Below are 13805 nucleotides of genomic sequence, written 5' to 3' on the forward strand. Positions count from 1 at the left end.
TCATGCTGTGAAATCGACGAAATTAAAATTGCAAAACTTCTCGCATATTATCTAGCTGCAGCTATCCTTATTATTGATTCTATTTAAACCGACATATTACAATACAATATTTCTTTGCCAGTGGCAATGCATAACACCTCAAGGGAATATCAAATGAGTCGTTGACGGAAACTTTACTTCGTGTTATTCAAGAATTCTATTTCAACATAAACATAAGTTATCTAATGGAGGTCTTTGACACTCGATATTTCCGAGTTAACAAACTGTTACTCTCGTTCGTCGGTCTGTAGCCATTTAAATCATCATTTAATAAAAATAAAAATTATTGTACAATACTTGGTCTATTAATTACATTACTTACAGGTATTTTGCAAATTATACAGGACAAAGATATGGATTAAAAAGTCGTAAGAGAATCAAAAAGAATTTTTATAATATAAATTTTCTAAAATTTCTTACGATTTTTATAATAATTTATTTTATTTGATTTATTATTTATTATTTATTATGAAATTATCACAAATATTGCGAATACTGCATTAAATAAAATACGCGATAATTTATTAACAGATCGGATATTTATTTAAGCACACAAAAAATGTAAATGATATTTTCGATGTTCTGTCAACTTTTGCTGGCGTGTGGCTATGTCTCCTGAAAGCAAGTAGTCTCCGTTGGAAATATAAAAAAATAAGCATGTAAATCAATATAAGAAGATTTACTTTCCATAAAAGAAATTATGTCCTCAGTTCACAATGCTCATTCAGCATGTGAGTTATGACTGGAATTTATTATCAAACCACGATGATATTTGGATTTTAATAAAATATGTCGAGAGAAGTCGAATCATCACATTAAGCTATTTATATACCATCTAACAATAAGTATACTCAATAATCGACTATCTAAACGATTAAGCAAAGAGTGACAATCTTTTTTACCAGTTTTTATCAGCACGGGCATTAACTTCATGACAACCCCAGTCATACCAATATTCAACATCATATTGTCATTGAACGTAACGAGACCGAAGCAAATGCCGCATCCGGCCGAGTTCTTCGATATGGAAAAGTATTATTATATTTTGCTAGTAATTACGTTTGCAGGATATGTTGCATGCTGTACAGTATTGATCGCAGCCGATACTATCTACGTCGCACTGTTGCACGTCTGTGGTGTTCTGACTGTATTGAGGTATTTCAGTTTTAACTCATTTTTATCAGAGAAAATATTTCTCTCCTTTATATACATATCGAATTGTATATTTGCAGTCATCGTTTAGAAAAACTGGCTATGCAGAATAAATTGGAATATATCGATTGCGATCTCATATCTAAAGTGGATTAAAATGTTGAGAAGATGATAGAGTGCCTACAGCTACAAGTCAAGATAGAAAGGTTCATATAAATATAATATATCGTATGGAGATTATTATAATTATACTAATTCCTTTTAATTTTGTCCCTCTATTTATTATGAATTATTATTAGATTAATTAAGTTGATTGAATCGATGTTTGCGATATGTTTGTTTACTGACATCGGTTTGGGTATTCTATTCCAATGTTCTGCATGTGTTATGGTAAGTAAATTCTTGTTAACAATTAATATCTATTTAAAAAGTGCGTCATTTTATATTATAAAAGAAAATATTTTTTCACTTCTGCATTGATCAAAATTAACCGAACACAGATCACTAATTTCTTAATTTTTTCATTCATTGTGCAGATTGTAACTGATATGAGGATACTGATATAGATACTGATATAGATACAACAAAAATAATAAGACACTATCCGATTTTGTTAATGCAAACTACTAGGATTTTTTTCAATAGCTGGATGGGACAGAAGATAATAGATCACAGTTCTCAGATATTTGATGCAGCGTAAGTTATCGATTTAATTGATAGTACTATAATTTACAAATTATTGTATTTTTAGATATAACGGAAGATGGTATCAAATGTCTTCACAAGTGAAAAAAATGGTGCTTTTTGTTATGATGAAAAGTACAAAACCATACTGCCTAACAATGGCCAAATTGTATGTAATCTGTTTGGAAAGTTACGGCTCGGTAAAGTTTATTATATTAATAAAAGCTATAAAAATAAATATATAAATGTGTGTGTAAAAATATTAACTTTACGTAATCTTTACATAATAATCTTTTATATAATATTTAAAATACACAAAAATATTCTATACGTAAGATACTCAAGATTATATATGAAAAAATGTACACAGTTAATATTACATTTAAGCTCATGAGAACATTCGCTTCCTACATTACATTAATGCTGTCATTAACCTCGGATGACGTGTAATTATTCACCATCTGGAATTCTGTGGTTTCTTTATGCATCATCTGATAAAAAATATAATTGTGAATAAAAATATTTCTGTCTGTATATATACTTGTGTATATACTACTATATCGTATTTTATTTGAAATTGCAATTACAACATTTCTTATTTTTATTTCATATTTCGTTTTGAATTGAATTTAATAAATATAATTGCTTGTTTATAACTTTAATATATCTTCTTTTATTTATTTGCATTGTAGAAAAGCTTATTAAATACTCAAATAAATTATGTCAATTTCATAATAAAAAAAACATGTAAAATAATATTTTGTAATTTATGTAGATATATAAAAATTAAAAAATTGAATTTCACTGAAACCTGCAGCTATTTAAATTTATACGTGCACATTTTCTAGTTCCTAATTTCTGCATCGTCAAAAATATAATTTTAAACAAAAAGTGTTTCTGTTTTTATGTGTATTATCAAATTTTAATAAACATATGTCTTTTGTTAATATATGCAATTAATATTAATAATACAATTATATTATTTTGTACTTTTATTATTTAGATTTAAATTATTCATAAAAAACATGAGAAAATAAATATTCAATATTAATTAATTTATGATGTCCGCTTTGGTTATTATAATGTATCATAGTGTTATATTAAAATATTTTTTAATATATATTGTGTAATAAATTTAATATATAAAAATCATTTAATATAATAAAAATTTCATTATATTATATGTTAAAATGTATAACATGTTAAGATGTTATCAAAATTAGAAAAATTAAGCATTATAATGGTATTATATACATGATTACATAATTATTTATTGATGTTGTTCTTATATTTGATTAATACATTCCTTGAATTCAAATTTCATCACATAAATCCATTCAATATAAGTAAAATAATATATCGTAGTTCATTTTGTAAATCATTTTGTAACTAAAAACTCTTCTTCGCTTTTAAGAATATGTATGTATCCAAGAATCGATATGTTCTATAAACCGACATATAGCGATCAATTATATGATATGAATAGTATATAACAGCAATATCATCTGTTTTAAACCAGCTATATTGCATAAAACTAAACGCTACCATACGTAGTGCTTCACGTGATGTTGGCGAAATTAAAATTGCAAAACTTCTCGCATATCGTCTAACTGCACCTATCCTTATTACTGATTCTATTTAAATCGACATATTACAATACATATTTCTTTGTCACTGGCATGACACCCCAAGAGAATATCAAATGAGTCACGCGGTTGACGGAAACTTTACTTCGTGTTATTCAAGAATTCTATTTCAACATAAACACAAGTTATATAATGGAGGTCTTTGATACTCGATATTTCCGAGTTAACAAACTATTACTCTCGTTCATCGGTCTGTGGCCATTTCAATTATCATTTAATAAAAACAGAAATTATTATTGTACAATACTTGGTATATTGATTATATTACTGCCACAGGTATTTTGTAAATTTTCTTGCGATTTTCGTAATATTTGATTTAATTTATCTATTATGAATTAGTGAAACAAGTGTTGCAAGTACTGCATTAGATAAAATACGCGATAATTTATTAACAGATCGGATATTTATATAAACATACAAAAACTTTAGATGATATTTACGATATTCTGTCAACTTTTGCTGGCGTATGGATATGTCTCCTGAAAGCAAGTAGTCTCCGTTGGGAATATAAAAAAGTAAGCACGTAAACAAATATAAGAAGATACTTCCCGTAAAAGAAACTTTGTCCTCAGTTTACGAGGCTCATTCAGCAAGTGAATTACGATTGGAATTTGTTATCGAACCACGATGATATCTGGATTTTAATAAAATATGTCGAGAGGAGTCGAACCTTCACATTGATCTATTTATGTACCATCTAACAATAAGTACTTAATAACCGACTGTCTAAACTGACTCTACGCAAAAAATAACAGTTATTTTTTAACAGTTTTTATCAGCACGGGCGCAATTAGCTTCGTGACAGCTCCGATAACTATACCGATATTCGACGTCATACTGGCATTGAACGTAACGAGACCGAAGCAAATGCCACATCCGACCGAGTTCTTCGTGGATATGGAAAGGTATTATTATATTTTACTAGTAATTACGTTTGCAGGATATGTTGCATGCTGTACAGTAGTGATCGCAACCGATACAATCTATGTCGCACTGTTGCAACACGTCTGTGGTATTCTGGCTATATTGAGGTATTTCAGTCTTAATTCACTTTTATTAGAAAAAATATTTCTCTCCTTCATATACATAACGAATTGTATATTTGCAGTTACCGTTTAGAAAAACTGGATGTGCAAAATAAATCGGAATATATCGATTGCGATCTCATATCTAAAGGGGATAAAAATGTTGATAAAATGGTAGAGTGCATACAGCTACAAGTCAGAATAGAAAGGTTCATATGAATACAATATATCATATGGAGATTGTTATAATTATACTAGTCCCTTAATCTTGTCACTCTATTTATTATGAATTATTATTAGACTAATTAAGTTGATTGAATCGACATTTGCGATATGTTTGTTTACTGACATCGGTTTGGGAATTCTACTTCAATGTTCTGCATGTGTCATGGTAAATAATAAATTCTTGTTAACAGTTAATAACTATTTAACAAGTGCGTCATTTTATATTGCGAAAGAAAATATTCACTTTTGTATTGATCAAAATTGATCGAAAACAGATCACTAATTTCCTAATTCGTTCATTTATTATGTAGATTGTAACTGATATGGATACAACAAAAATAATAAGACACTGTCCGCTTTTGTTAATGCAAACTACAAGGATTTTTTTCAATAGCTGGGTGGGACAAAAGATAATAGATTACAGTTCTCAGATATCTAATGCAGTGTAAATTATTGATTTAATTAATACTATTAACAGTATAATTTAGTTACAAATTATATTGTATTTTTAGATATAACGGAAAATGGTATCAAATGTCTTTACAAGAGAAAAGAATGGTGCTTTTTATTATTATGAAAAGTAAAAAACCATATTGCGTAACTATGGCCAAATTGTATGTAATCTGTTTGGAAAGTTATGGCTCGGTAAAGTTTATTATATTAATAAAAGCTATAAAAATAAATATACAATGTGTGTGTGTGTGTGTGTGTGTGTGTGTGTGTGTGTGTGTGTGTGTGTGTGTGTGTGTGTGTGTGTGTGTGTACGTGTAAAAATATAAACTGTTTTGTGTATTCTAAATATAATATAAAAACAGATGTATGATATATGTTATGTTATGTTTTTATATGATATTTAGAATACACAAAAATATTCTATATGTAACATACTCAAGATTATATATGGAAAAATGTACACATTTAATATTACATTATACTTTTAAGCTCATGAGAACATCCGCTTCCTACATTACGTTAATGCTGTCATTAACCTCGGATGACGTGTAATTATTCACCATCTGGAATTCTGTGGTTTCTTTATATATCATCTGATAAAAAATATAATTGTGAATAAAAATATTTTTGTTTGTATATATACTTGTGTATATACCATATCATATTTTATTTGATAAATTGCAATTACAACATTTCTTATTTTTATTTCATATTTCGTTTTGAATTGAATTTAATAAATATAATTGTTTATTTATAACATTAATATATCTCCTTTTATTTATTTGCTCATTGTAAAAAACTTATTAATATTCAAATAAATCATGTCAATTTCATAAAAAGAATATGCAAAATAATATTTTATAATTTATATGTAGGTATATAAAAATTGAAAAATTCAATTTCAAAACCTACAACTATTTAATTTATAACTTGCACATTTTCTAATTTCTACTTTGCGCATCGTCAAAAATATAATTTTAAACAAAAAGTGTTTTTGTTTTTATGTATATTATCAAATTTTAGTAAACATACGTCTTTTGTTAACATATGCAATTAGTATTAATATTACAATTATACTATTTCGTACTTTTATTATTTAGATTTAAATTATTCATAAAAAACGTGAGAAAATAAATATTGAATATTAAGTAGTTTATGATGTCCGCTTTGGTTATACAGTGTATCATAGTGTTACATTAAAATATTTTTTAATATATATCGTGTACAGTAAATTTAATATATAAAAATCATTTAGTATAAATATAATAAAAATTTTATAATTAAATTAAGATGTATATATTAAGATGTTATGTTAAAATTAGAAAATTTAGGCATTATACTGATACTTCTATATGATTACATAATTACTTGTTGATGTTGTTTCTATATTTGTTTAGCATGTCCTTTAAATCCAAACTTCATCACATAAATGCATTCAATATAAATAAAATAATATACTATAATAACTCATTTTATAAACAAAAGATCTTCTTCGCTTTTAAAAAATATGTATATATCCGATAATCGAGGTGTCCTATAAACCGACATATAGCGATCAATTATATTATAGGAACTACTATAGTATAAAATAGCGGTCTCATCTGTTTTAAAAAATCAGCTATATTGCGTAGGACTAAACGTTACCATATCCATCATATTGCTGCGTGCTGTGATGCCGACGAAATTAAAATTGCAAAAGTTCTCGTATATCGTCTAACCGCACCTATCCTTATTACTGATATTCTATTTAAATCGACATATTACAATACATATTTCTTTGTCACTGGCAATGCATGACACTCCAAGAGAATATCAAATGAGTCAGTTGACGGAAATTTTACTTCGTATCATTCAAGAATTCTATTTCAACATAAACACAAGTTATCTAATGGAGGTCTTTGATACTCGATATTTTCGAGTTAACAAACTGTTACTGTCGTTCATCGGTCTGTGGCCGTTTCGATCATCATTTAATAAAAACAGAAATTATTATTGTACAATAATTGGTATATTGTTTGCATTACTGCCGCAGGTATTTTGCAAATTATAAAGTGCAAAAACATAAGGGATTAAAAAGTCGTAAGAGAATCAAAAAGAATTTTTATAATATAAATTTTCTAAAATTTTTTGCTATTTTCGTAATATTTGATTTAATTTATCTATTATAAAATTATCACAAGTGTTGCGAGTACTGCATTAAATAAGATGCGATAATTTATTAACAGATTGGATATTTATTTAAACATACAAAAAATTTAGATGATATTAATGATGTTCTGCCGACTTTGGCTGGCGTGTGGATATGTCTCTTGAAAGCAAGTAGTCTCCATTGGAAATATAAAAAAGTAAGCATGTAAATCAATATAAGAAAATTTACTTTCCATAAAAAATGAAATTATGTCCTCAGTTTACGATGCTCATTCAGCATGTAAGTTACGACTGGAATTTGTTATCGAACAACGATGATATCTGGATTTTAATAAAATATGTCGAGAGGAGTCGAACCTTCACATTGATCTATTTATGTACCATCTAACAATAAGTATTTAATAACCGACTGTCTAAACGCTTAAGCAAAAAATAACAGTTATTTTTTATCAGTTTTTATCGGCACTGGCGTAGTTAGCTTCGTGACAGCTCCAATAACTATACCGATATTCGACACTATACTGTCATTGAACATAACGAGACCGAAGCAAATGCCGCATCCGGCCGAGTTTTTCGTAGATATGAAAAGGTATTATTATATTTTGCTAGTAATTACGTTTGCAGGATATGCTGCATGCAGTGCAGTAGCGATCGCAACCGATACAATCTACGTTGCATTGTTGCAACACGTCTGTGGTGTTCTGGCCATATTGAGGTATTTCAGTTTTAACTCATTTTTATCAGAGAAAATATTTCTTTCCTTCATATCATATCGAATTGTATATTTGCAGTTATCGTTTAGAAAAACTGGATGTGCACAATAAATCGGAATATACCGATCTCATATCTAAAGTGGATAAAAATGTTGAGAAAATGATAGAGTGCATACAGTTACAAATCAGAACAGAAAGGTTCATATAAATATAATATCATATGAAGTCTGTTATAATTATACTTTCTTAATTTTATCCATTTTATCTACTCCATTTATTATGAATTATTATTAGACTAATTAAGTTGATTGAATCAACGTTTGCAATATGTTTCCTTACTGACATCGGTTTGGGAATTCTACTTCAATGTTCTGCATGTGTCATGGTAAATAATATATTCTTCTTAACAGTTAATATCATTTTAACAAGTGAATCATTTTACATTGCGAAAGAAACTATTCACTTCTGTATTGATCAAAATTAATCAAAAACAGATCAATAATTTTCTAATTTGTTCATTTATTGTGCAGATTGTTACTGATATGGATACAACAAAAATAATAAAACATTGTCCGATTTTGTTAATGCAAAGTACTAGAATTTTTTTCAATAGTTGGGTAGGGCAGAAGATAATAGATCACAGTTCTCAGATATCTGATGCAACGTAAGTTATCGATTTAATTGACAGTACTATAATTTTAGTTACAAATTATATTGTATTTTTAGATATAACGGAAGATGGTATCAAATGTCTTCACAAGTGAAAAGAATGGTGCTTTTTGTTATGATGAAAAGTACAAAACCATATTGCGTAAAAATGGCCAAATTGTATGTAATCTGTTTGGAAAGTTACGGCTCGGTAAAGTTTATTATATTAATAAAAACTATAAAAATAAATATACAAATGTGTGTGTGTATGTGCGTGTAAAAATATAAACTTTACATAATAATTTTTTATATAATATTTAAAATACACAAAAATATTCTATACGAAAAATACTTAAGATTATATATCGAAAAATGTACACATTTAATATTTCATTATTTTAAGCTCATGAAGGCATCCGCTTCCTACATTACGTTAATGCTGTCATTAACTTCGGATGACGTGTAATTACCATTTGGAATTCTGTGGATTCTTTATACATCATCTGGTAAAAATATGATTGTGAATAAAAATATTTCTGTTTATATATATATTTGTGTATATATTATATCATATTTTATTTGATAAATTGCAACTACAATATTTCTTATTTTTATTTCATATTTCGTTTTGAATTAAATTTAGTAAGTATAATTATTTATTTATAACTGTATTATTATATCCTTTTTTATTTATTTGCTTATTGTAGGAAAGCTTAAATATTCAAATAAATCCTGTCAATTTTATAATAAAAAGAACATGTAAAATAATATTAGCAATATTGAGTAGTAAACATCACAATTTCTGTTTTATCTTTATTCTATTTTATAAATAATATTATCATATTAATTAGTATTTCGCACAGTTCACACGTAAGTAGACAAATACTATATGTACAATACAATACCATATGTATAACATATTTATATATTATATATTTATGTAATATTTATGTATATAATATAATATATATTTACGTATATAATATATATTTACATGAAACAATGGATAAAGATAACTCACCTAAAATATTCAAAATTATTAAAAATTTCATCTTTAAATAATATATTATTATAACATTATATAAAATATATTTTTTCTGAAACATAAGAAATATGTAATCTATTAAAATATTAATATCAATAACTTAGAAAAATACTCTAAAAGATAATTATCTAGTATTTAAATAAAATTATTTGTAACTGCAGTGTGTATTTGTGTAATAGAAAGTTTATTACAACAATTTAATAGATTATATTAGTATATACACTAAATAACTTTAAAAAAATAATTTTAAATAAATACAATAATTAAATTTTATGCTTTAAAAATTAGGCTCAAAGCTAGATGTTACATGAAAGGAATAGAAAAAGAGAAAGAAAGATAAAAAAGATAATAATTTTTATCTTTCAAGTTTTATACATGATAATATCATAGAATATATTTAGATAAATATTGTTGTAACATAAAAATACGGTTAAAATCCTCTTAATACCAATCAGTTTTAATTTAGAGAAAATTAGATTTAGATAAAATATACATTATAGCTTCACTATTGTGATACAGTGCAGTTTACCCATACCGTATTACTGTTTATCTTATAATTTTAGAAACTTTGTAAAGCAATTTATAAAGCAACATATCATCGCAGTTATAGATGCTCCGGACATAAAGAGTCGTACGAGAAACGTGATTATAATCATGTGACTATAATCATAAATATATGATTGTGCACAATATAATATTGTGGGATATATCGTTTTTTAATTTTATACTATTTTTCTTTTTAAAAACATTTTCAAAGGAATACGTGAGGAATACTATTTTCAAGGAAGAAGCGATTTAAGCGTGAATATTCGACGAGATATTTTATCGTTTTGAATAATACTTCCTTGGTTTTCTAATAAAATGTCTTCCTATGATCCAATCGCTATTATTATCTCAACAAAAGGCTCCTGTCTATAATTGGCCAATGACCGTTTCAATCGTGATTGGAGGGTAACATAATGTTTGCCGTTACATCTTTGTTTATTCTTATTTCGACAACTTTAGAGATGTTTAAAGATACGTATGATAGCAGTATGTTGAGACTAAGACTGACAATTTTACTGACAATTTTCCATAGCTTTGGGGATTGATAGCTGGGATAACAGATCTAAACATCATCATGAAGAACACGCCATCATTACTGGCAGATACTATAATCATCATGAAACTCATTAACTGTGTGTGTGTATCAATCATAAAGTTTATATCTTGTATTTTTCACGTACGAAGTTAATCAGCTCATTCTATAATTATATATCGAACGATTTCTTCGAGCTACAGATGAAAGAATTTTTGGATATTGAAAAGATTTGGAAGATGAAACATGGTCCAGAGAAAAAAATATTACAGAATTATGCGAAGGAAAGCAAAACTTTCACGATACGATACGCGTGTAAGTTCTTTTTATATTATAAGCTAAAAAAAACTTTGTTATATATAAGTACTATAAATTTAGCAATATATGTAATACATTATATTTAGTTTTCAATATCACATCCTCTCATTTAGATTTATTTTTACATTATTATTAAAAAATAATGACTTCTTTTTTTTCTTTCTCCGAACTATTTCCAAACTTTCAACAATTTAATATCGGAAGATCTGACTTCTTGTTTTAAAAATTACTTCACTTATTTCTTTTTACTGATTTTTGTGAAAATGATATAATCTGTATAATTTGTTTTTACTTTGTTAAATTATTGTTTCTTAAAACAATGATGTGATGTACAAAGAATCATTTCAATTGTTTTTTTACATGGGATGGATATCCTTTTTTACGGCACCGGCTACTTTTAGCACGATGCTAATACTATACATGCTCTTACCGACGAATGAAACATACTCGATCGGGTTTCTATGTCGCGTGGATCATATTCTTGATGTGAACAAGTATTTTAATCTGTTAATGTGCTTTATGATTATTAGCGTGTTCTATACAATTTCCGTGCCAGTGGCTGTCGATTCCGCGTTCACACTTTGCATTTATTATGTCCGTGCATTGTTTGAATGTACACGGTGAGTCGCTCCGTAAGCTGTATCAAAAGATCTTTTTTTTTAAAAAAAATTGCGGTATTATAACAGATATAATATGGAGGCACGGATATCGTCTTGCTCAAGCCGAATATCGAAGAGAAGGATGAAGCATATCATGACATAATTTATTGCATTAAATCCTATAAACATGCTTTAAAGTTAAGACCAGGATAATTTTTTATAAATATATCTTCAATATTATAATAATAAAATAATATTTGTAAAATTCTTTTTAAGTTATGTTTATATCAATTTAAAAAAATATAACATTAATGTTTATATTAACGAATTGTATTAGACTCTTTTACGTAAACTAACGCATATTTTATTATTCGACATAAACTTTCCAATTTACTCTCATCTATTTATGAAATTTTTATTATTATTGAGAAATGTGATTATAGCTTATAGATTATATAATGTGCTTCAGCTTCAGTATGGCTCAGGTAAGTCTGATTATAATAAAAATAATAAATATAATAAATAAAAAAATTTTTATAACTTAAATAACATAAATTTTCATGACTGCATTTTTAATTAAGAGATGTTTAATACAAATTTATGTCATTTAAATTCATAATGATAGAGAATAAACTGGACGAAATTATTGAACATGTCGCTTGTAGTTTACAACAGTTGCTACACATATATATTTTGAATATAATGTCTGATGGATCACAGTAGTGAGCTTCAAGAAGTCTTGTATGTATTATTTGTTAGTAAAATTTAAACAGTTTTTGCGATAATTTAAAAAAATTATGATAATTAGAAATAAAATATTTAGGATTAAAAATCTATAGCAATGATAATTTCATTATTCTGTATGTTAATTTAATTTGGAACAGTTTATAGATATTAATATTATTTTATACATGAATAAATTTGTATAAAAGATAACATTAAGTCAAATTAACAGTTACAGCTGCGATTGGTACAAGGTTTCATTAAGTTCGAGACATCTTTTAAGATTTACATTGTTGCGTACTAGTAAACCGTGCCAAATAAAAGTTGGTAAAATATTAGTAATGTCGATGGAGAACTTTAGCTCTACGTATAATCATAATATGACTCACTTTGTCGATTATTTAAAATAAAATGCTATATTATTTTTAGATCTTAAAAACATTCTTAACATATTTTATGATGCTTACACAATTACAATAAGAGCTATAATTAAAAATTTATAAAAGTTTTTAGGAACATATCAACGTCATTATTGTTCTTATATTATATTTATGCTGTACTGTCATTTACTATGTAAAATATATAAATTTAAATATCTTCAACAATATACTGGTCAAGATGTTTTTAAAGAAGTTTTCAATTTTAGATTTATATCATTTTTTCATATCATTCATGTTATTCAGTTTGGTTCTTTTTCATGAAATATAATCGTAACATAATTAATAAATACATAATGTACATCATCACTGTGTGTTGCTACAATTATTAAGTAAATAAAAATAATCATTAAATAAATAATCATGTCAAATAAATTATTAAAATTATATAAAATATTTTCAAATTTATTTAATAAATTGCTTAATATATTAAATATTAAAAGGAATTGACTAAAACAAAATAAAACAACATGTATAAAGTATTACAACTTTGTATAAAATAAATAACAATTATAATAAAGAGAGTAAACTTTATTAATTAAATTAAATAAAAATTATACGTATCTATTTCGTCTGCATAGTTTATTCTTTTCTAACATAATCTTTATTTTTTGTTTATTGATTCAAATGATTTGATATCACCAGTTGGTATATCATTCAGTTGATATGATATAAATATATAACATCTTTTACCATATGCAGTTAACGTACGCGTAAGATAATGGAAATGAAAAGTATAACTATATATGTTACATTAAAATTAAAAATAAAGCTATTTTTTCTATCATGAAAACAGATTTTTTTATACCACAGTTCATTTAATTAATTTAATATGTTTTATTATTTTACATAAAGATGTTTCAATTTGTTTT

General features: G+C 26.1%; 2 protein-coding genes and 1 pseudogene across 3 annotated transcripts; all 3 read left to right on the top strand.

The window, feature by feature from the left end:
• Positions 1–224: 224 nt before the first annotated feature.
• LOC112552311 (odorant receptor 10-like) lies at positions 225–4048 on the top strand (annotated as a pseudogene).
• A 5-nt stretch (positions 4049–4053) lies between these two features.
• LOC105431360 (odorant receptor 10-like) lies at positions 4054–5859 on the top strand. Its single transcript, XM_089081898.1, has 6 exons — positions 4054–4552; positions 4630–4755; positions 4847–4937; positions 5083–5216; positions 5284–5416; positions 5714–5859. Exons 1-6 carry the CDS (start codon positions 4389–4391, stop codon positions 5774–5776), a joined length of 711 nt encoding a protein of 236 aa, XP_088938024.1. The 5' UTR covers positions 4054–4388; the 3' UTR covers positions 5777–5859.
• Positions 5860–7776: 1917 nt separating this feature from the next.
• On the top strand, positions 7777–9282 carry LOC105427504 (odorant receptor 10-like). 2 transcript variants are annotated; one of them, XM_089081904.1, is made up of 4 exons: positions 7777–8087; positions 8164–8283; positions 8616–8749; positions 8812–8937. In XM_089081904.1, the coding sequence occupies exons 1-3, from the start codon at positions 7924–7926 to the stop codon at positions 8644–8646; spliced, it is 315 nt and encodes a 104-aa protein (XP_088938030.1). In that variant the 5' UTR covers positions 7777–7923; the 3' UTR covers positions 8647–8749; positions 8812–8937. The 2 variants fall into 2 exon arrangements, with proteins under 2 accessions (XP_088938030.1, XP_088938029.1); XM_089081903.1 differs by lacking the exons at positions 7777–8087; positions 8164–8283 and adding exons at positions 8291–8470; positions 9137–9282 and having other exon boundaries at positions 8812–8944.
• Positions 9283–13805: the final 4523 nt, after the last annotated feature.

The sequence above is a fragment of the Pogonomyrmex barbatus genome, unplaced genomic scaffold (genome assembly GCF_055798465.1).
Source record: "Pogonomyrmex barbatus isolate J1 unplaced genomic scaffold, ASM5579846v1 scaffold5, whole genome shotgun sequence".
NCBI lineage: Eukaryota > Metazoa > Arthropoda > Insecta > Hymenoptera > Formicidae > Pogonomyrmex > Pogonomyrmex barbatus.